Raw genomic sequence first — 24,618 nt, forward strand, 5'->3', positions numbered from 1 at the left:
CAGGGGTAAAATATAGGGAGCGAAAGGCTATTTACAATTTGTACAGAAACCAGACGGCAGTTATAAGACTCTAGGGGCATGAAAGGGAAGCAGTGGTTGGGAAGGGAGTGAGACAGGGTTGTAGCCTCTCCCCGAAGTTATTCAATCTGTATATGGAGCAAGCAGTAAAGGAAACAAAAGAAAAGTTCGGAGTAGGTATTAAAATCCATGGAGAAGAAATAAAAGTTTGAGGTTCGCCGATGACATTGTAATTCTGTCAGAGACAGCAATGGACTTGGAAGAGCAGTTGAACGGAATGGACAGTGTCTTGAAAGGAAGGTATAAGATGAACATAAACAAAAGCAAAACGAGGATAATGGAGTGTATTCGAATTAAATCGGTTGATGCTGAGGGAATTAGATTGGGAAATGAGACACTTAAAGTAGTAAAGGAGTTTTGCTATTTGGGGAGCAAAATAACGGATGATGGTCGAAGTAGAGAGGATATAAAATGTAGGCTGGCAATGACAAGGAAAGCGTTTCTGTAGAAGAGAAATTTGTTAACATCGAGTATAGATTTAAGTGTCAGGAAGTCGTTTCTGAAATTATTTGTATGGAGTGTAGCCATGTATGGAAGTGAAACATGGACGATAAATAGTTTGGACAAGAAGAGAATAGAAGCTTTAGAAATGTGGTGCTACAAAAGAATGCTGGAGATTAGATGGGTAGATCACATAACTAGTGAGGAGGTATTGCATAGAATTGGGGAGAAGAGGAGTTTGTGGCACAACTTGACAAGAAGATGGGACCGGTTGGTAGGACATGTTCTGAGGCATCAAGGGATTACAAATTTAGTATCGAAGGGCAGTGTGGAGGGTAAAAATCGTAGAGGGAGACCAAGAGATGAACACACTAAGCAGATTCAGAAGGATGTAGGTTGCAGAAAGTACTGGGAGATGAAGAAGCTTGCACAGGATAGAGTAGCATGGAGAGCTGCATCAAACCAGTCTCAGGACTGAAGACCACAACAACAACACATATATTAATTGTTTTGATGTAAGCTGCCGCCAGAACACCATTCGGCAAAGATGAAGCGAGAAGATCGGTAGTAGGCGCTGGATAGAGCGCGCCTATCGGGAGAGAGGCCAAAGACAGACTTGCAAGCAACACGGCGCAAACGCCCACTCGACAGCAAGTATTTAGATCGCCACCACTGACTAGAGGGCCTCAGGACTAGCTCAGTCCTCCAGTCACTAGCTTACTGTCAGTCACTCTCACTCATTCTAGCTGGTATCTGTCATTCATTCACAGTGCGGGTTAGGCTACGACAATATGTAGCGTCCGATTATAGCAAGATTACCGATATTGTCTGTAACAGGACTATTATGGAAGAGCTGGTACCACAACACATGGACTGTATTGAGGATAATTAGCTTCCTGTTCATGTACATAAAGGACCCCATTAATCGATATGTGCATTTGCGTTGTAGAAAGAGGATATTGGCCACCAAACAAACTCCACTCTCATTATTCCTATCCTTCTAAAGTGGCCTTGAGGACACTCCACAAATCATAAAGGGTCGGAAGCTCTTTAGTTCGCAGATGATGCAACTGTCTATAAGAAAGTGCAGTACGTACCGAGGTCCTTGTGGTAGTTCCTCACGACGCCCAGTACGTTGATCACCCGGCCCTGCATGTACGGGTTGCTGAGCACCTCCTTGATGCTCTGGTGGTCACAGGCGGCCACCATCGAGTAGCTGCCGAAGTGGAAGCCGATCACCTTGGACTTGTAGCGACTAGTCATGGCGTCCAGCACGCGGTAAGGGAACTTGTAGTTCTCCAGGAGCAGCAGGGGGTAGCTGCCCCATATCGGAAGGGCAGGCGGACCTGCAACACCGTAGCATGGCCACTTCAACTTGTTGTTGCAGTTATCGGTTCCAAGACTGTTTTGGTGCAGCTCTCCACAAAAGGCTATTCCGTACAAGTCTCCACATTTCTGCCTTACTACTTGAACCTACATCTGAATAAAATGTTCACAGATCTCTAGCCACATCAGTTCGAACGGAACTGCGCGTTTTGTAAGGCCATCTCCGCCACCGTCGTCAAGAGTAAAACCACTGCTAGCTGGGACTGAATTTTTTTTCTTTATTGTTACTTTGACACCTTTACAATAAAGGTAGGCCGACAGCGGCCTATCTACGCCGCTCTTCGGCCATAGAGAATACATATAGTAAACAGAAAGACAGAAAAACAAACAAACATGGCGGATAAAAACGAGAGACAGACATAGTAAAAATAAATGAAGCCGTTCACAGGCCCACTGTTTGGATAAAAAACGTTCACCACTGTACACAACGGAGAAGACAGAGTTTACACACGTGAACGGAGGAGCACGAATAGAGAGACACTGAAGCACCAACGCGAAAACAAACACGATCGCTGGCGACGATCTCCGGCGCACAAAGATGCACCGTTCACACGAAAAAGCCGGGAGCCTGCCAGAGGGAAGAGGTGAGGGTAGGAGGAAGAAGGGGTGGGGATAGATGCCACTGGGAGAGAAGAAGGGAGGGGGAGGGGAGAGGGTGGGGGGTGTCGAAGACCAGGGAGGGGAGGAGGGGGAGAGGAGGGAGAGAAGGGAAAAGGGGTGCCCTGGGGGAAAAACACAGGGGGAGGAAGGGGAGGATCAAAGTTGGTAGGAGAGGTAGACGGAGGGGGTGAGGGCATCACCAGGGAGGGGGAGTCGGCGGAAGCCACCTTGGGCAAGGATATGGAGTGTGGAGAGATGGAGAGCAGGTGGGATGTGGAAGTGCAGGCGCGGCAGCGATCGAGAGTGGGAAAGGATGGGAGAGATAAGCGGGGAGGTGTAAAGGATCTGTATCCGTTCAAGGAAGAGGTGTGGGAAAGGAATTAAGTCGTAGAGGATCCGTGTGGGGAAGGGGAGGCGGATGCGATAGGCGAGGCAGAGTGCATGGCGTTGCAGGATTTGATGGGATTTGTAGAAGTGGGACTGGCGCAGTTCTCCGCTTATATAGCCACACTTGCCGCCCCTTGCACCAATCAGTGAGGGCCGAAACGGCGCATACGCAGAAGGTGACTGGGCATCTCGCAGCAGCTCCGGCTCGCTGCGGGACTGAGTGACTTCAGGTGGCACGAGGGGCAGGCTCCACGTTTCAAACTGACGCTCCCGGCTCGCTACAAACGTCAAGCCTACGTCTTTGCTTTGGCTCAGTGTTCAAAGCCAGCCTCCTCCCCTACTAAACCTATATACCCCTGGTCTCTGTTAAAGCTGTGGCTTTTCATTCTAATCTTCTCTGACTCTTTTGCAACGGAATACCGGTATGTTGGCACAAGAGGCAAGACTCTCGTGTTCTCAAACTTTTGTATCCGTTTTCCAGGCAATGCTCAGCTGTAGCCCACTTGTCAAGCTCGCTTTGTTTAATACACTACTGGCCATTAAAATAGCTACACCACGAAGATGACGTGCTACAGACGCGAAATTTAACCGACAGGAAGAAGATGCTGTAATATGCAAATGATTAGCTTTTCAGAGCATTCACACAAGGCTGGCACCGGTGGCGACACCTACAACGTGCTGACATGAGGAAAGATTCCAACCGATTTCTCATACACAAGCAGCAGTTGACCGGCGGTGGGCCGGCCGGTGTGGCCATGTGGTTCTAGCCGCTTCAATCTGGAACCGCGTGACCATTACAGTCGCAGATTCGAATCCTTCCTCGGGCATGGATGTGTGTGATGTCCTTAGGTTAGTTAGGTTTAATTAATTCTAAGTTCTAGGGGACTGATGACAACAGATGTTGTCCCATAGTGCTCAGAGCCATTTGAACCATTTTTTTTTGACCGGCGTTGCCTGGTGAAACGTTGTTGTGGTGCCTCATGTAAGGAGGAGAAATGCGTACCATCACGTTTCCGACTTTGATAAAGGTCGGATTGTAACCTATCGCGATTGCGGTTTATCGTATCGCGACATTGCTGCTCTCGTTGTCGAGATCCAATGACTATTAGCATAATATGGACTCTGTGGGTTAAGGAGGGTAATACGAAACGCCGTGCTGGATCCCAACAGCCTCGTATCACTAGCAGCTGATATGGCATGCATCTTATCCACACAACTGTAACGGATCGTGCTGTCACGTCTCGATCCCTGAGTCAACAAATGGGGACGTTTGCAAGACAACAACCATCTGCAAAAAAAGTTCGACGACGTTTGCAGCAGCAGAGACTATCAGCTCGGAGACCGTGGCTGCGGTTACCCTTGACGCTGCATCACAGACAGGAGCGCCTGCGATGGTGTACTTAACGACGAACCTGGGTGCACGAATGGCAAAACGTCATTTTTTCGAATGAATCCAAGTTCTGTTTACAGCATCACGATGGTCGCATCCGTGTTTGGTGACATCGCGGTGAATGCACATTGGAGGCGTGTATTCGTCATCGCCGTACTGGCGTATCACCCGGTGTGATGGTATGGGGTGCCATTGGTTACACGTCTCGGTCACCTCTTGTTCGAATTGGCGGCATTACATTTCAGATGTGTTACAACCCGTCGCTCTACCCTTCAGTCGATCCCTGCGAAACCCTACATTTCAGTAGGATAATGCACGACCGCATGTTGCAGGCCTTTCTGGATACAGAAAATGTTCGACTGCTGCTCTGGCCAGCACATTCTCCAGATCTCTCACCAATTGAAAACGTCTGGACAATGGTGGCCGAGCAACTGGCTCGTCACGATACCCCAGTCACTACTCTTCATGAACTGTTTTATCGTGTTAAAGTTGCATGGGCAGCTGTACCTGTACGCACCATCCGAGCTCTGACTCAATGCCCAGGTGCATCAAGGCCGTTATTACGGCCAGAGGTGGTTGTTCTAGGTACTGATTTCTCAGGATCCACGCACCCAAATTGCGTGAAAGCGTAATCACATGTCAGTTCTAGTATAATACATTTGTCCAATGAATACCCGCTTATCATCTGCATTTCCTCTTGGTGTAGCAATTTTAATGGTCAGTAGTATATGTTGCTTGTACTTGGTACAACACTCTGCAACTGTGCAAATTGTCTGGCCTATACAGATGCTCCAGCATTCGCAAGGGACACCGTACAACCCGGGCATATGGAGAGCTTTGTCGTCTTTATCAGGGCGCGGCTTAAATGGTTCAAATCGGTCTAAGCACTATGGGACTTAACATCTGAGGTCATCAGTCCCCTAGAACTTAGAACTACTTAAACCTAACTAACCTAATGACAGCACACACATCCATGCCCGAGGCAGGATTCGAACCTGCGACCACAGCAGCAGCGCCGTTCCGGACTGAAGCGCCTAGAACGGCTCGGCCACAGCGGCCGGCGGGCGCAGCTTGTCTCCTATCTTGCGGGGGTGCCAGAACACAGGTCTCAGTCCACGTTTCTGAAGCACACGTCCTAACCTGCTGCTTTTTGCCCTACAGTATGGCAGGAAAGTCTCTGGCTTTGCTTCTTCTGCCGATTCACAAGTCTTCTTCGTTTCCAATCCCTCTCCCTAAACCCATTCTCTCTGAACACGTGTCTCAAATGTTGCAAATCAGACTGTAAGTGGTCAGAAATAATTTTTCTCTTTGTATTAAGTGTTCAGGCCTCATTTTTTTGTGTACAGCGTGGTGATAACTATCGGCGATCAAGTATCGATCTGTGCGCGTTGGTTCCTGTACACTGAATGACCATGCGGGCTTCCTGCCTTCCGCTCAACTGAAACATCCAAGAACGGTAGCTTGCCATCCTTGTCCATCGCGACGGTAAATTTTATTTGAACTGACGAGGCTTGCGAATTGAGATTTTATTCAGCCATACCGTCTTGAAAGACTTTGAATACTCAACCTATACCTGTTTGAAGCTTTTCACTCTAATCAATTCTTCCTCTAGAATCCCTCACCACCTCTCCAGTACCCAACCGATTTTGTCATACCAACCGATCCCTTCTTTTAGTCAAATAGTTCAAATGGCTCTGAGCACTATGGGACTTAACATCTTAGGTCAACAGTCCCCTAGAACTTAGAACTACTTAAACCTAACTAACCTAAGGACATCACACACATCCATGCCCGAGGCAGGATTCGAACCTGCGACCGTAGCAGTCCCACGGTTCCAGACTGCAGCGCCTAGAACCGCACGGCCACCGCGGCCGGCTACACTTTTAGTCAAATTTGCTACAAATTTCTTCCCTCTACGCTTGGATCCAGTAAGATCTCATTAGTTATACGGTCTCTGCATCTAGTCTTCATCATTCTTCAGTACCACAACATTTCAGAAGCCTCCATTCTCCATTCTCTTCTTGTATGAACTAATTATCTTTCTCTCTTCAATTCTGAACAATACTGCAACCCACACAAATACCTCTAGAAACACACTTCATAACACTATTTGTATGCGATATTAACAAATTTCTCTTGGTCCAAAATGTGTTCCTTCCCACATCGGTACTGTATTTTGTGGACTATGAGACGCACTTTTTTCTTCAAAAAATTGCCTCCAAAATTCAGATGCCTCATATACTCTAAATTCATATAATAATGCCCAGTGTTCGATTTAAAATTCTCGCCAGTCTTAAAAATGGCCATATATTCGATGGAGTGGGAAACCTAACTCTCTCGGGTAACATTGGGTTCAATTGGCAGCAGCAGTGCACGCGTGGGACGAACATGAATTGCGGGGATTCACAAGCTTGTTAACACTGTCTCTCTCCTACCTCGCTATCACAAACATAGAACTTTGTCTAGCCTGTGATTCAAAAAAATGGTTCAAATGGCTCTGAGTACTATGGGACTTAACTTCTGAGGTCATCAGTCCCCTAGAACTTAGTACTACTTAAACCTAACTAACCTAAGGACATCACACACATCCATGCCCGAGGCAGAATTCGAACCTGTGACCGTAGCGGTCGCGCGGTTCCAGACTGTAGCGCCTAGAACCGCTCGGCCACTCCGGCCGGCTGTGATTCATCATTGCAGTTTACTGTGCCAGTGAACTTGAACTGAAAGTGGTTTGTGTTAACGGTAGCAGCACAAAGTTTTTGTTAGTAGCTAGTTTCGTAATGGACAAAAATTAGTGGTATTCATATGATGTGGGCTATAGATGGAAAGTAATACCATATGCAGAAGAATGTGGAAACAGAGCAGGTGAACGGCCTCCACCAACCATTCGCAACTGGTGGGCTAGTAAACAAGAACTGGTGGACTGAGTACAAAATGGTCAAAACTAGAAGAAGACGATTTTCAGGAGTTTTAAATGTCTGTTCGGTTTTATAAACTAAGAATTCTTTTATTTTAGTCTGGCTTTTCAGTATGATAATAAAAATGGTAAAAATATTATTTTTTAAGAGAACTGCTAAAAATTAAGGTGCATCTTATAGTCCGTAGTCTCTTATAGTCTGTAAAATACGGTCTGTGTTTTATTTAGAGTGACGCACAAAAACAGTCCCGATTACCAGGTTGTTAACTGTGTCCGCTAATTGTCGTCTATTGTTTCGAAGCTGTTGCGATTATACTCCGTTGATCATAGGAATAAGAGCCGCGCGGGGTAGCCGTGCGGTCTCGGGCGTATTGTCACGGTTCGCGCGCCTCCCCCCGTCGGAAGTTCGAGTCCTCCCTCGGGTATACGAGGGGGGACCCAAAAATAACCGAAATTTCTTTCTAGAAAGCATATACTTCATTGTTTTCAAATACAACCTTAATCTCCTTCGAAGTACTCTCCATTAGCATTAATACACTTGTCCAAACGTTCATTCCAGTGTTCGAAGCACCTTTTAAATTCGTCCTATTTGATAGCTGCTAGCACTTCCATGACATTGCGATTTACATCTTCCACATCCGCAAAACGCTTCCCTCTCAAGTCTCTTTTCATCCTCGGAAATAGGAGGAAGGAGTCCGAGGGGGCTAAATCCGGCGAATAGGGCGTGTGGGTCAAGCTAGTCGTCTTCGTTGAGGCCAAAAACTGGCGAACGCTGCGAGCTGTGCGCGCGGGATCGTTGTCGTGATGCAGGAACCACTCGCCAGAATCCCACAAAGCCGGACGTTTTCGTGACAAACTTCTGCGAAGCCATTTCATAACCTCCAAATAGAATTGTTGGTTTACTGTCTGGTTTTCAGGGACAAATTCAGAGTGTACGATCCCTTTGATATCAAAAAAACAGATCAACATCGTTTTCACATTCGATTTCACATGTCGAGCTTTTTTCGGTCGAGGAGAGCCAGGTGAGTTCCATTGTGATGACTGTTGTTTACTTTCTGGATCGTACTCATAGCACTGTGACTCATCACTTGTGATGACTTTGCTGAAAAAATGTGGATCATCTTCGAGCGCGTCCATTTCGAGACAGGCTTGAATGCAACGATCCCTTTGATCTCTGGTAAGAAGCTTCGGCACGAATTTTGCTGCCACTCTTCGCATCCCGAAATAGACAGTCAAGATGCGCTGAATTGAGCTCCAGGACAACCCAGACAGATTCTCGAGTTGGTCGATTGTCCTGCGTCGATCTTCACTGATGAGATCACGGATTTTGTCGATGTTGCCTTCGCTTCGAGCAGCTAAAGGTCGACTGGAACGGGGCTGATCTTCAACCACCATTTCTCCCTTTTTAAAACGAGAAAACCATTCGTACACTTGCGTTTTACTAAGAGCGACGTTTTGTAGGCTGTCTGAATCTTCGCAACAGTTTCTGCTGCGTTCTTGCCGAGCAAGAAACAAAACTTCACTGCCGCACGTTGTTCGTAAGAACTAGCCATTTCCTGGTGTCACGCCTGCACTGTATGCACACTCAAAGAACTGCCAAAGAAACCACACTTCTCACTGTTGGGTGACGCCGCGTGGCAGAATGACTCAGCAGAGCTGCTACCTGCTACTACAAGTACACGATGTGCAGCATTACGATTCCGGTTACTTTTGGATCCCCCCTTGTACGTGTGTGTGTTGTCCTTAGCGTAAGTTAGTTTAAGTAGTGCGTAAGCCTAGGGACCGATGACCTCAGCTGTTTGGTCCCACAGTCCTTACCACAAATTTTCAATTTCATACAATAAACTTCATGTAAACATTACACTATATATTCTTCCGCACACAAAACTTGTCATGCCATGACACACGTTCACTGAATGATTTATATTGAAGTATGGTTGTATGTGTCTATGAATTAAACTGGGGACCTAGAAAAGATGGAGAGGCTTCGTCCCGCTATAGCCCACAGTGGTTCACCACCCCACAACAGGCCACAGCAGTCCACCCACCCCACCGCCGCCCCACACTGAACCCGGGGTTATCGTGCAGTTCGGTCCCAGTGGACCCCCAGGGAACGTCTCATACAAGACGAGTTGTTGTTGTTGTGGTCTGCAGTCCTGAGACTGGTTTGATGCAGCTCTCCATGCTACTCTATCCTGTGCAAGCTTCTTCATATCCCAGTACGTACTGCAACCTACATCCTTCTGAATCTGCTTAGTGTATTCATCTCTTGGTCTCCCTCTACGATTTTTACCCTCCACGCTGCCCTCCAATACTAAATTGGTGATCCCTTGATGCCTCAGAACATGTCCTGCCAACCGATCCCTTCTTCTAGTCAAGTTGTGCCACAAACTTCTCTTCTCCCCAATCCTATTCAATACTTCCTCATTAGTTATGTGATCTACCCATCTAATCTTCAGCATTCTTCTGTAGCACCACATTTCGAAAGCTTCTATTCTGTTCTTGTCCAAACTATTTATCGTCCATGTTTCACTTCCATACATGGCTACGCTCCATACAAATACTTTCAAAAATGACTTCCTGACAATTAAATCTATACTCGATGTTAACAAATTTCTCTTCTTCAGAAACGCTTTCCTTGCCATTGCCAGTCTACATTTTATATCCTCTCTACTTCGACCATCATCCGTTATTTTGCTCCCCAAATAGCAAAACTCCTTTACTACTTTAAGTGTCTCATTTCCTTAGCTAATTCCCTCAGCATCACCCTACTTAATTCGACTTCATTCCATTATCCTCGTTTTGCTTTACCTTGAAATTGAAAGAACTTACCAGACGAGTGTAACCCAAAATGTTTGCGTGGTAGAGTAATTGTGGTGTACACGTAAGTGGAAACGGTGTTTGCACAACAATCGCTGACACAGTGTGAGGCGGAATAAGAGGAACCGGCCCGCATTCGCCGAGACAGATGGAAAACCGCCTTAAAAACCATCCACAGGCTGGCCAGCACACCGGACCTCGACACTAATCCGCCGGGCGGATTCGTGCTGGGGCACGGCACGCCTTCCCGCTCGGGAAGCAGCGCATTAGGACGCGCGGCTAGGCGGGCGGGCTGCAGTATGTTTACAAACATATTCGCCGAAACAGCTGACGAAAAATCTGTGCAGACTGACGAACGCAGCATACACAGCTGAGCCAGATCTGTTTCTTTCCGCCAAGAAGGAGGGAATTACTCCCCTCGAACAATTCGAGTTAGACGAAGGTTTGATATACGGTCAAAATTGATCAAAACATAATTTGTGGTCCGCCATATTGGATTAGCCATTTTGAATTTTGAAATCTAACTTCACATTTGCGCTCAGTGACATCAAAAATATTTGATAGCCTGTAGTTTTTTATGCAAATTGAACTAACAACGCATATAAAAGTTTTCCCTAAACTTTAAACAAGTTTTCCTGAAGAAACAATTTTTCAAAACTTCGTCCGTCTACCACTCGCTGCTTTTCCCTAAAAGTAATGAAAAGTTGAATACTATGAACAATCACGAGTAATGTCCCATGGATTCTAATTTTTTGAAAAAAAAAATCATGTTATAATCGAGTACCGCACCATTGTTTGGGCACTAGTTCGATAGCTTTATAGAGGGAAACAATAGATGCCTATGGGAAATTAAAGAGAAAAATAACACAGTCCAATAGCGCCTTCCAAAATACGAAGAATCTTCTATTGAAAAAGCACGTCAGCTACCACACTAAGAAAGGATTTGTAAAAGTGGACGAGTGGTGTGTCCTGTCATAAGGATGTGGAACATTGGAGTTAGCAAACCAGGAGAAAGCTCACCTCAAAGCTGCGGAGACGAGGTCTCGAGGAGAATTACGTGAGCTAGCTCGACCGAAAAAAAAGAAGGAAGAAAAATATTTAGACAGTTCTACAAGAAAGAGGAGATTAGAAAGAGAACTACTAAAAGTTACGTCAGCGCGAAGCAAAACGTGTGGGACACTTCATTGAACACGATATTCTTCTGCCAAATACTGACCCTCCAGTATAGCCGAGAGCACTAACGCGCTGATACTTGGACCCTGGTAGGCGCACCGGCCCCGGATCGAATCCGCCCGCCGGATTAACGACGACGGCCGGTGTGCTGGACAGCCTGGATGAGGTTTTTAGGCGGTTTTCCACGTCCTACTAGGTGAATGCCGGGCTTGTCCCCACGTCCCGCCTCAGTTACACGACTCACAGACATTTGAACCACACTCACACTATTTCACGATTTACACTAGACGCAGACAGCTGGGGTACATAATTCCGTCCTGGGGTGTATGGGGTGGCAGCAGGAAGGGCATCCGCCCACCCCTTCCAACTAACCATGCCAAATCCGTACTTAACACTGCCGACCCTGCGCACAATGCGGGATAAAGGCAGTAGCAAAAGAAAGAAAGATTCTTCTTCCATATACACTCTCTCTGTGCAGAAACAAGGCTGTCTTTTGAAAGAAAAATAATAACCCTTAAATTGCTTTCTTTTTCGTTATTACATTTTATGGTATCTTTGTGTAACATTTAAAGCATTCTTTTTCTGTAAGCACTTGAAATGAAAACCCCGTTTTGTAGTGATACATATTTGCTTACTTTTTATCAGGAGTTTGATTACGATTGATTTTTGCCAACGACAGTAAAAATGCACTTTCAAAAATTTATGGTAAAAAGTTTAGATACTAGCCAAAATCGAACATTTACAAGCAACAATTACATGACAGTAGCTAGAATTTCAGTAATGAATCGGTACAATGGCCAACATTTATTGTCCAGTCTCTTCATAAATGGGAATTTTACAAACCAGCATTATGTGTTTAAAGGATTTCACCCAAAAACCTAAAATTTCACTACCGGTGCTATGACAATTGATAAACGGGTTTCTTACCTGTTTACTTATTATACCTCCATGTTTAAAAATCCAGCACATTTTTTATAATTATTCTTTTGTTTTCTGTGTAGTTGTGTGAGTTTTGCCGGACTATGGTGTTGCCAACCTCTGAAAGCACTCGTCTCGTAGTTTCTGTGTGTGTGTGTGTGTGTGTGTGTGTGTGTGTGTGTGTGTGTGTGTAAGAGAGTTTTGTCTAGGATATCGTTTCGGTATCAAGCTACTCATAGATTTCTATCAAAAAATTTCGAAACCTTTCTGAACCAAAAGAGGTATCAATGTACACCTTGTTAGTCACTCCTTCTATAAATTATTAGGTTATATAGACTAGCCAAAAGATGTATCTACCAGTGGCACAACCAAAGAGGTTAGATTAATCTCCTTAGGTACAACTGGCAATAATGTCCTTTGTAAAAAGGCTTCCATTCTTACACTCTTCTCAAATTTTAAGAGTCACATGCGAATCTTAAGCAAGCGTTAGAAAATAAACAGTAGGTACGTTGTCAGGGATATATGAACAATATATTTCGTATGTGTGCGCGTAGGTGGCAAGTGTACTGCACAGAGCGTAATGAACAAAGAAACAGAAAATAAACAGAGGCTATGGCATGTTATTCAGCGCTCCCTGCGGTGCCTCGCCGTACTAAAGGGCGGAAGAAAGGAAATACAGTACTAACCCGATTATAACAGATGTGTTCATCTCTTGGCACTTTTAGGTCTGGTCAGTAAGTTGCTGAAGGCGGATCAAAGCTGGACTGCTTGAATCTCATCCGAAATGTTCTGCTGCATATCTTGAAAGCTATTAGAGTTGCTGTGGTATGCGTGAGACTTGGGGGCTCCCCACACAAGGCAATCGCACAGTGACAGGTCAGTATAGCGTCCCCAGCGAAATAATAAGAACAGACTTAAAAAACAGTTTTTATAAAGAAGAGACATTTAAAAATTGAATAATATACATTTTTCTCATGTAACCGGATAATAATAATTTCTCTGTGTAAGTATCGAGGGCAAAGAAATATAACAAAATGATCTAAAGAGACGACAAGATACACTCTTTTGTTAATTTTTTAATTGTCTTCACTTCTTCTCTTGTCTTGGTTGTGTGTAGACAGACATCTTGCGAGTGCTGGCAAATGTAAGCATATTTGTACTAATTAAGCAGATAGCCCGCATCTCGTGGTCGTGCGGTAGCGTTCTCGCTTCCCACGCCCGGGTTCGATTCCCGGCGGGGTCAGGGATTTTCTCTGCCTCGTGATGGCTGGGTGTTGTGTGCTGTCCTTAGGTTAGTTAGGTTTAAGTAGTTCTAAGTTCTTGGGGACTGATGACCATAGATGTTACGTCCCATAGTGCTCAGAGCCATTTAATAATTAAGCAGATAATATACTGATTTAATATTATTGTTCACTTTTAATTTGTAAGAGGTGATCCCGATTTCATGTCCGCCTTCCTTTGAATTAACCTGCATTCGAGTAATTTACAGTTCAACAATCGCAGCGGCCGATGCAGCCAACGACGCCATTACGTGGCGATATTAACTTACAAAAAAATTGCGGAAATGAAAAACTCGCCCGCTATTAACGTAATATACATTTTTCTCCACAGCCGCCCGACGCTGCAGAAAATACGTAGCTTTAAGATTCTTATTTTCAGTACAACAGCCGAGAGCCAGAGCCAGGACTCCGACTACAATGCAATGGTTAACGGAGGTAAGACGAAATACTGTCGCGCGTGTGTGGGCCGCAATTGTAATTAATAATTAAAGACTTTTTGCTTTAAAGTGAACTGACTAGCCGAGGAAATTAATATGAAAAGTTTATTCCATTGTTCAACTTATGTGCTCATGTTTTAAGATTCAGCAAGTCTAACATTCATTAACGTAAAAAATAATTTATACTGAAGATTAATGTTGTTAAAAAAAAAGGGAGAACTTCACAAAAGCGTTTAATTGTAAATCAAAATAAAATGAAAAATCATTTTTATTAAGGCCCACCACGTAAGTCGGCAACAATCAACATAATACATTAAATTACGACGGCCGACGGACGCGAGATAACGTGACCTGGGTAGCCAGCTAGGGCCGTAACCGGACTGCAGATAAAGGCGGAGTATTCGTCCGCATGATCGAAGTTCAAAAATGGTTCAAATGGCTTTGAGCACTATGAGACTTAACTTCTAAAGTCATCAGTCCCCTAGAACTTATAACTATTTAAACCTAACTAACCTCAGGACATCACACACATCCATGCCCGAGGCAGGATTCGAACCTGCGACCGTAGTGGTCGCGCGGTTCCAGACTGTAGCGCCTAGAACCTCTCGGCCACCTACGCCGGCCATGATCGAAGTGATACGCCGGTCTCTTGTGATAGGCACCGGGTTTGTTTGGTAGCACTCTGAAGCATTTCTGGTGAACTGCAACCACATTTTCTGGTGTGCGGGCACGTTTAGGAATGTCTTTAGTCTTGTTCAAAACAGATCCTGCCTGACGCTATTTTGAGACTAAGCGTTGCTGGCAGTTTGACATCATTAAACTTCCCAGCAAACAACTGACCACGCAGTTTCCACGACTTCGTTGTCACGTAACTTACCACAGCGAAGACTCTACTAGGAGTACCACCGCCCCCTTTGCATGGGGTGACCAGAATTCCGGATTAATCCGGACACGTCCTCCTTTTTACCTCTTTGTCTGGGGTCCGGGTGGATTTTCACAGTGTCCGGCTTTTTCGCAAAGTTGAGTGTAATACAGTTAAATTTACAATTCGTCCCGCTCTATCGCTCTTTTCTTAAATACTTTAACTACTAGCACAGCCTTCGTGATAAACACGCACGAAGGTGGTGTTAGTAGGTGGCACCACGATCGTCAATGTTATCGTTCGTCGACCTGTAAGCGAAAGCAAATATCGATTATTTAAAATTTTCGTTTCGTGCCTTCGCTTTGTATTGGCTTGGCTTCCTGTAGTGCACGTGTGATTTGTGGGTGTAATTTTTAACCGAGTGAGTTACGTAAAATATTTGGCTATGCCTAAACGAAAGTGTACATTTTCTGATGTCCTTTCCTGCAAATATCCGGCTTTCAGGAAAGGGAGAAATGAATTTGAAGCGGTATGTAAGATATGTGGAGCTGGGACGTACGTCTCAGTGGCCAATAAAGGTAAGAAATAACTCGACAGATTAACCGTCAGCTGACGGGTGGTATCCTCATCTGCAGTTGGCCCGTTTGATGAGTCCTCTTTCTTCTTCCTTTGTCCTCCTTTTTGAAGCTGTTTGTCCTCCTTTTTAAACAATTGCATTGGTCACCCTACCTTTGCACCGCTCCACACACACTGACACAACACGCACTACGCTCTGAACCGGAGTGGATCACGTGGCGGGCGTACGTGTGGTGTGTGCGTCATAGGGTGTGGTTATGTGCATAGATTCACGTCCAGTCGTATCCACGCGTGCGGACAACTTTTATTTGCCCCAAGCTGTAGCAGTTGCCATCTTTCGGGAAGTCATTCTGCGGTTGTTTTGAAAGTTAGAGCGTTCCTGTATGGTTGTGTAAGATACACAGTTGCCGAGTTGCTTTTCGGCATCATGTCCGCCGTGTGCTCAGAGTATACCGCGTGATCAAAAAGTCAGTATAAATTTGAAAACTGAATAAATCACAGAATAATGTAGATAGAGAGGTACAAATTGACACACATGCTTGGAATGACATGGGGTTTTATTAGAACAAAAAAAAGTTCAAAAAATGTCCGACATATTGTGCTTCATCTGATCAGAATAGCAATAATTAGCACGACAAAGTAAGACAAAGCAAAGATGATATTCTTTACAGGAAATGCTCAATATGTCCACCATAATTCCTCAACAATAGTTGTAGTCGAGGAATAATTTTGTGAACAGCACTGTGAAGCATGTCCGGAGTTATGGTGAGGCCTTGGCGTCGGATGTTGTCTTTGAGCATCCCTAGAGATGTCGGTCGATCACGATACACTTGCGACTTCAGGTAACCCCAAAGCCAATAATCGTACGGACTGAGGTCTGGGGACCTGGGAGGCCAAGCATGACGAAAGTGGCTGCTGAGCACACGATCATCACCAAACGACACGCGCAAGAGATCTTTCACTCGTCTAGCAATATGGGATGGAGCGCCATCCTGCATAAACATCGTACGTTCCAGCAGGTGTTTATCAGCCAGATTCCGTAACATATCGGCGTACCTCTCACCCGTCACGGTAGCAGTTACAAAACCTGAATCACGCATTTCCTCGAAGAAAAAAGGCCCGATAACGGTAGATGCGGTAAATCCAACCAATACCGTGACTTTCTCGTCGTGCAGTGGAGTTTCCACGACAGTTCTAGGATTTTCGGTAACCCAAATTCTGCGTTGACAGACGTTCGGAACGTGAAATGAGCTTCGTCGGTCCACAACACGTTACTCAACCAATCGTCATCTTCCGCCATCTTTTGAAACGCCCACACCGCAAACGCCCTCCGCTTCACTAAATCGCCAGGTAACAGTTCATGATGCCGATGGATTTTGTACGGATAGCATCGGAGGGTACACCTAACTGCCAACCAAACATTGGTGTATGGAATGCCGGTGAGGCGTGCGACTGCACGAGCGCTGACTTCCCCGTGCATAGACGAACCCGCTACAGTCTCCATTTCTTCCTGAACTGTCTCAGCAGCATTACGCCTTGTGCTCGGTCGGCCACTACGGGGTCTATCGTCTAAACACTCGTGGCTTCGAACTTCGAAATCATTCTCGTCACAGCTGCATTTGTCAACGGACCTTTACCCCTTCGAATCCCCTTCCTATGGCGATAGGATCGAACGCTGAACTAGCACATTCCCCATTCTGATAATACAGCTTCACTAAAAGGGCCGTTTCAGGTAACGTCAACATGCTGCGACTGCTGGCGCATCTGATTCTCTCTCTCATTACAGCTCCTTTTATACACGATTGTCATGCGCAGTCACTGACGTTTTGCTGCCCAGCGCCATCTGTCGGACATTTTGTGAACTTTGCTTTTTTTTTATTCTTATAAAACCCCATGTCATTTCAAGCATGTGTGTCAATTTTTATCTCTCTATCTACATTATTCTGTGGTTTATTAAGTTTTCAAATTCATACTAACTTTTTGATCACCCGATAAAGGTACGCACGTATGTAGAAAAAGACTGAAGATCGGTGTAAATATTTTTACATATAATGTTCTGTAACTGTGCCGTGTTTTGTGTACAGTGATTGTGGCGTCTTCTGCCATCGTCCAGCGCCGTGACATGCGCGGGTGTTTGAAAGTACAGTGCCGCGAAACTTTCCCGCTGGGCGCCAGAGCCGCTATACACAAGCGACATTTGTTCTGTGATTTACTCTTTGATTGTTGATTTCTGTTCCACGCTCCACGTTCTACTCCTTGGCGAATGCGTAAATACAAGTGTGTTAGATACGGAATAATTTACCGTACTGAACTTTTCTCACGCCTTCGCACGAGTTATCGATTACAGTGCATTATTGTCTGTGCCAACCGCAGGGTTTCGTTAATAAATTATTACATCAAGCTGAGATAAGCTTACTTCCCTTATTCAGCCTACAAGCACACGCAGACGTTAAACTGTCGATCGCGGTAATTCAAACCGGTACCGACAGTGATGTATTTGTTTACTTGTGTAATAAAGCTCGTTTCACCCAAGTTCTGCTAAGCATACGACATTCCGATAATTTTGTGACAGTGGAGAAGCTAACTTGCTTCCATCACGCTTCGTAGCATTTCCGAAACTTGAGGAGCATAAAATCGTCAGCTTTTTCGAAGGTATGTATGATTCATTTTTTGACATTTGAAACAGGAGTAATTTCCAAGAATGATTGCCTATCGAAGTCGCGGGGTCCAAACGATACATATCGGACGTGCGATTGTGAATCGATCATGCGACTCTGGTGGCGGACGTTGTGATCAATTATTTGCGATCGTCATTTTTATCTATTTTCCGTCGTTCCCTTAGTTGCTCTAAATTACATACCTCCACGAATTATTAGTGAGTTGCTAGGGAATCCCAGACGATTTATGTCGCTAGTGAGTGGGATGTGTGGTTCAAAATGTTCAAATGTGTGTGAAACCTTATGGGACTTAACTGCTAAGGTCATCAGTCCCTAAGCTTACACACTACTTAACCTAAATTATCCTAAGGACAAACACACACACCCATGCCCGAGGGAGGACTCGAATCTCCGCCGGGACCAGCCGCACAGTCCATGACTGCAGCGCCTTAGACCGCTCGGGGGATGTGTGGTGTTCTTCACGTTTCTTCGGTGGATTCTCTCACATGCAAAAATCTAATTCCATGTTTAGCCAGCGCAGAAAATTGTTCGACTTTTTTTTCGCAGATATCCAGTACCACCAGACGAGGAAAGAAGGGACTATGTAGAATGCGGTGGTGCGAAGTGTGTAAAACTTCGTAAGAACATTTTCGATGCTGAAATACCGTTTACAATTTCATTGCCAACAGTGCTGAAAACGAACAAGTGTCAGGATGAATACATGGTTCGACTCTTCCAAATTATCCATCCAGACCACCGTAATGGACTTTCTCATGATGACAACACCGATGCCGAGTAAGGTAAGTCGTCTCCTTTGCTATTACAAATATTTTTGTAACGCTCTTCTTTTGACTTTGCTGTAGCGACAACCGTAAACATACTCCTAACGCCCACCACCAGAGTCGCATGATCGATTTACGATCGCAAGTTCGATATGTATCGCTAGGGCTCCGCGACTTCGATAGGCAATCATTCTTGAAATTACCGAAATAGGAATTACTGTTTTTGTTGCTTTCTCGAAACTAAATTAAGCATGCTTTCACATTAGAAAGTATGGATTACTGGCAGAAAGATCTTATAGTAACCCTTTTCTGAAACCTATATTTTATGTAAAAATTTGTCGAAACATTTTCCGACCAGAGAGTCGAAGTTCGTATTTCTATCATCTGTGTAATAAAAGAAGATGCAGCCTTTTTGAGAAAAGCTGGGAAAGTTAGTCTGTTCGCACTTGTCTTATTGCTCTCAGCCTCCGTTATGTAGCCATTGTGAGCTGTAGTTCTAGTGATTTTAGAATATAGTAGCTTAATTTGACAAACTTAAATCCTGTTCTATGATACATCCTCCAGTCCACATGTTTAATTTCATTATTCATTGTTATCGTGACTTTTATCTTTCAGCGTTTCTAAGCAGGGAAGACGCAACATTTCGATGTGGTACCGATCCGCCATTGGCGTGATTTCATCACTCATTGTGTATGTGCGGAACCTGTAGTCATTCAGAAAAGAAGTTCGAGCTATTTTAATCAATCAAGCTGCATAGAGCGACTAACAAATTCTAAAATTCAGTCGATCCACATGACCTGTTGCGCTGCCCCCAACACCAACCAGGAATAAAAATTTTGGTTCTGTATTTCGACAGAATTGCCAGCAAGGAGTGTGACTGAATGAAATTTAAAATGTTTATTTGACTCCACAAACGGTCGTCAACCTACAGTCACTAAAACAATGAAATTTTTAAAAGGTTAGATAACTAGCTTCGACGGACTGACTCGTCATTTTCAAATGTAATCACAAACCTAGAACACTGCATTAGTAATTCCAACCACACTTTTTCGTAATATTTGAAAGAAATGTGGTTGCAAATATTAATGCAGTTTTCCAGGCTTGTGATTACAATTGAAAATGATCGTCACGTAATCACAAACCTAGAAAACTGCATTAGTAATTGTAACCATACTTCTTTCAAATATTACGAAAAATACGCTAAAACCATAGTTTTTTTGGGTTTGTGATTACATTTCAAAACGACAACTCAGTGTGTAGAAACCTTTTAAAAATTTCATTGTTTCAGTGACTGTGCCTGGACGGCTGGAATGTGAAATAAACTTTTTAAATGTTGGTTCTGGTAACGAAATCCTAAAATATTTAAAGGAGACTGAAGCCAACTGAAATACTACCTTAATAATGATTTTAAAAAATAAAAAAAGAACTTTCACTCCCTACTTTACCCCGTTAGCGGTTGAACTGCCAAAAATTCTGAAAACGTATTTCTTTATTTCTGACCGAGAAATCAAATACCAATCTTCGTAGTTCTGGCTTCAAAATTGCCGTAATAACGATATATTTTCGAAAAACCCTTCATCTCCTGTTTCAGTTCCTTAGGAGTGGGGTTTCGAGGAATTCCTTCTTAAACGATGCCTACAGTATAAGATCAACACCCTCTCCACATGTTAAGTTTCTATCCTTAGAGTCAGTCAGCCAGTCACGAAATTGCCTTTTATATACAGAGATTTTCTTTGCATAGGCCCATTAAAATTTTGTATATAAGCAGACCGAAGGGACGAACTGTTACCAAGGCCGGGATTCGATCTCATGTCTTCTGGCCACTATATCACCCAGTATAGTGGCTTCGCACAAATGCACGAACTACCCTAGCACGTGTCCCTCCTTAATCCAAATTCCTATTCCCATTTGTGCAAAACCACTGTGCCAGGTTGGTGTAGTGGTCAGTACATCTCTCTAGTGAGAAAGAGACGCAGGAGGAATCTTGGCTTTGGTACGAATTTTCATTCGTCGATTCAGTTTGCATATACACCATACGTATTTGAGACTTGAAAAAGTTTTTGGATCTAAATAGCTTCATGTTATAAAACTATTTTGTGGGAAAAGGCTACTTGAATAATCGAATCTGCATGGAGAATACTGTCAAACCGTCAATATTCGACATCAGTCGTTCATTACTTATTGACAATGCCTAGAATATTCCGAGGGCCATCAGTGCTGCTCGTCAATATTTCTAGTAATCGTCAACAATTTTTTCTTCTTTAGTGCTAGCAGCTTAATACACTACTGGCCATTAAAATTGCCACATCACGAAGGTGACGTTCTACAGACGCGAAATTTAACCGACAGGAAGAAGATGCTGTCACATGCAAATGATTAGCTTTTCAGAGCATTCACACAAGGTTAGCACCGGTGGTGACACCTACAACGTGCTGACATGACGAAAGTTTCCAACCGATATCTCATATACAAACAGCAGTTGATCGGCGTTGCCTGGTGAAACGTTGTTGTGATGCCTCGTCTAAGGAGGAGAAATGCGTACCGTCACGTTTCCGACTTTGATAAAGGTCGGATTGTAGCTTATCGCGATTGCGATTTATCGTATCGCGACATTGCTGCTCGCGTTGGTCGAGATCCAATGACTGTTAGCAGAATATGGACTCGGTGGGTTCAGGAGGGTAATACGGAACACCGTGCTGGATCCCAACAGCCTCGTATCACTAGCAGACGAGATGACAGGCGTTTTGTTTACAGCATCATGATGGTCGCATCTGTGTTTGGCGACATCGCCGTGAATGCACACTGGAAGCGTGTATTCGTCATCGCCATACTGGCGTATCACCCGAAGTGATGGTATGGGGCGCCATTGGTTACACGTCTCGGTCACCTCTTATTCGCATTCACGGCACTTTGAGCAGTGGACGTTACATTTCAGATGTGTTACGACCCGTGGCTCAACCCTTCATTCGATCCCTGCGAAACCCTACATTTCAGCAGGATAATGCACGACCACATGTTGCAGGCCTTTCTGGATACAGAAAATGTTCGAGTGCTGCCCTGGCCAGCACATTCTCCAGATCTCTCACCAATAGAAAACGTGTGGTCAATGGTGGCCGAGCAACTGGCTCGTCGCAATACACCAGTCACTGCTCTTGATTAACTGTGGTATCGTGTTGAAGCTACATGGGCAGCTGGGGTACCTGTACACGCCATTGAAGCTCTGTTTGACTCAAAGCCCAGGCGCATCAAGGCCGTTATTACGGCCAGAGGTGGTTGTTCTGGGTACCGATTTCTCAGGATGTATGCACCCAAATTGCGTGAAAATGTAATCACATGTCAGTTCTCTTATAATATATTTGTCCAATGAATACCCGTTTATCATCTGCATTTCTTCTTGGTGTAGCAATTTTAATGGCCAGTAGTGTATATGCCTGATAAGGACATGATTATTTCAGTAGATTCACCAAAGAGCTGCTTATAATAAGTAATCTTTATTCACGACAGGATGTTCTGGCTTTATCGCCATTTTCAAGTACGTCTAGGTCGGAGGTTCGAGTCCTCTCTCGGACAAGGGGGTGTGTGAAGTCCTTAGCGTAAGTTAGTTTAAGTAGTGTGTAAGCCTAGGGACGGATGACCTCAGCAGTTTGGGCCCATAGGAACTTACCACAAATTTCCAAGTACGTCTAGATTGATGTGACGTGCATTTTATGTCGTTAGGAGACAGTCTTGTATCTGTCACTGTTTTAACAAGATGGTAAATGATGTCAATATGTTGAAAATATAACCTTAATTCCGATGTGACAGTAGTTTGACATTTCCACTCTTACAACGTTCTATGTTTATTTTCAACATACTGACTGCATTTACCATCTTATTAAAACAGTGACAGTTATAAGACAGTCTACTAACGACGTAATATGGACGTCACATCAGTCTAGACGAACTTGAAAATGGCGATAAAGCCGAAACAGTCTGTCGTGAATAAAGATTGCTTATTATAAGCAGCTATATGGTGCATCTACTGTAATAATTTCTAGTACTGCAAATACACATCCTCAGACGGTCAATAAATTGACGTACAGACAATGTTAGTGACGTGTGAGGGTCCCTTGCAGCATTGCCAACGCATAAAAATGTATTCGGCTAAACTGAAGTTAAAATTCCGCTAACTGCTTATTATTATTATTTACCCTCCTGAAAACGAAATATCAATGCACTGATAACTTACAAAGAAATTTTTTGTCATCGTCATAGCATTTTATTATTATTATTGCTATTATTTTTACTATTATTACTACTACCACTACTAAAAAGAAGTTTACTAAGCTCACATTCCACTCACCACATTACTGTAGTTGAAGCCACAGTATTTCATTTCCCTCCTCTCCCTGCAGTAGGTTGTCTGCTGAAGTACTGCGACTGAGTGAAGGTGTCCCTGGGGCATATGCTCTCATAGCGCCGATTTCTTGTAGAACATTCTCTGGCAGTCGTATTCGTGACAGCACTTAACCAGCACGATTAAGACCAGCTCCTATTGTAATTATGCCTTTCGCCATAAAAGTAATTAGTCTGTTCTGGAGAGATGTTTTTATCAAATTTAGTTGGCTCAAGGTCCTTTCCACCTCTGGACCGTGGTAAAACCAAAACCAATAGCCAGATCAGAGAGTTCTTGGAAAGAATTTAAGCCGCTGGCATCTCTGTATGACCTAATTTCATTTCAGAACACCGCAGTACTGTTGATTTGTTTCCATTGGACAGTAGTGAGCTTGCACCACTGAAAATCAATTTTTGTTACTGTACTGTCTGATAAGCCCATTTCCTTAGCCAGCGATACTATAGGTTCTTTTATCACTTTCAAGCATTCTCTTAGAACAGTTAAGTATACTTTTTGCAACACTTTTACATTTTTGGGCAAACGGCGTTGCAGCTCAGAAGCAAAGGAAACAATTTTTCACATCTTTTCCTTATGGAATTCTCGACGTCATATGAAAATTTGTTGAAAGTATTCATATCCTGCAGTAAGACTTCGACTTCGTGACCTAAGTATGTTCTTGGCGACTTATATTTGCGAACATCTACTGTTAAAAGATCGCCTCTATACCCTGGCACAACAATTCTCCTTACGAGCCCACGGATTAGTAAAACAACATCGTTTAGAAGGCGTGATTAGTCTGCAGAATTTGACTGAAATTTCTTATTTACCAGCTGACATTCTTCCAAATAAGGTTTCAAAAAGGTAAGATAAATTTTGTTTACGTCATCACTGTACATACACTCCTGGAAATTGAAATAAGAACACCGTGAATTCATTGTCTCAGGAAGGGGAAACTTTATTGACACATTCCTGGGGTCAGATACATCACATGATCACACTGACAGACCCACAGGCACATAGACACAGGCAACAGAGCATGCACAATGTCGGCACTAGTACAGTGTATATCCACCTTTCGCAGCAATGCAGGCTGCTATTCTCCCATGGAGACGATCGTAGAGATGCTGGATGTAGTCCTGTGGAACGGCTTGCCATGCCATTTCCACCTGGCGCCTCAGTTGGACCAGCGTTCGTGCTGGACGTGCAGACCGCGTGAGACGACGCTTCATCCAGTCCCAAACATGCTCAATGGGGGACAGATCCGGACATCTTGCTGGCCAGGGTAGTTGACTTACACCTTCTAGAGCACGTTGGGTGGCACGGGATACATGCGGACGTGCATTGTCCTGTTGGAACAGCAAGTTCCCTTGCCGGTCTAGGAATGGTAGAATGATGGGTTCGATGACGGTTTGGATGTACCGTGCACTATTCAGTGTCCCCTCGACGATCACCAGTGGTGTACGGCCAGTGTAGGCGATCGCTCCCCACACCATGATGCCGGGTGTTGGCCCTGTGTGCCTCGGTCGTATGCAGTCCTGA

The 24,618-nt window shown here is 44.3% G+C and overlaps 1 protein-coding gene across 1 annotated transcript in view; it reads right to left on the reverse strand.

Moving 5' to 3' along the window:
* The window catches only part of LOC126428415 (probable cytochrome P450 304a1), a 117,908-nt gene that overhangs the window by 85,033 nt on the left and 8,257 nt on the right, over positions 1 to 24,618 (reverse strand). The window contains exon 2 of the mRNA XM_050090341.1: positions 1,617 to 1,865. Coding sequence (XP_049946298.1) covers positions 1,617 to 1,865 — 249 coding nt within the window. The remainder of the gene's footprint in view (positions 1 to 1,616; positions 1,866 to 24,618) is intronic.

Source organism: Schistocerca serialis, chromosome 12 (assembly GCF_023864345.2).
Source record: "Schistocerca serialis cubense isolate TAMUIC-IGC-003099 chromosome 12, iqSchSeri2.2, whole genome shotgun sequence".
NCBI classification, from domain to species: domain Eukaryota; kingdom Metazoa; phylum Arthropoda; class Insecta; order Orthoptera; family Acrididae; genus Schistocerca; species Schistocerca serialis.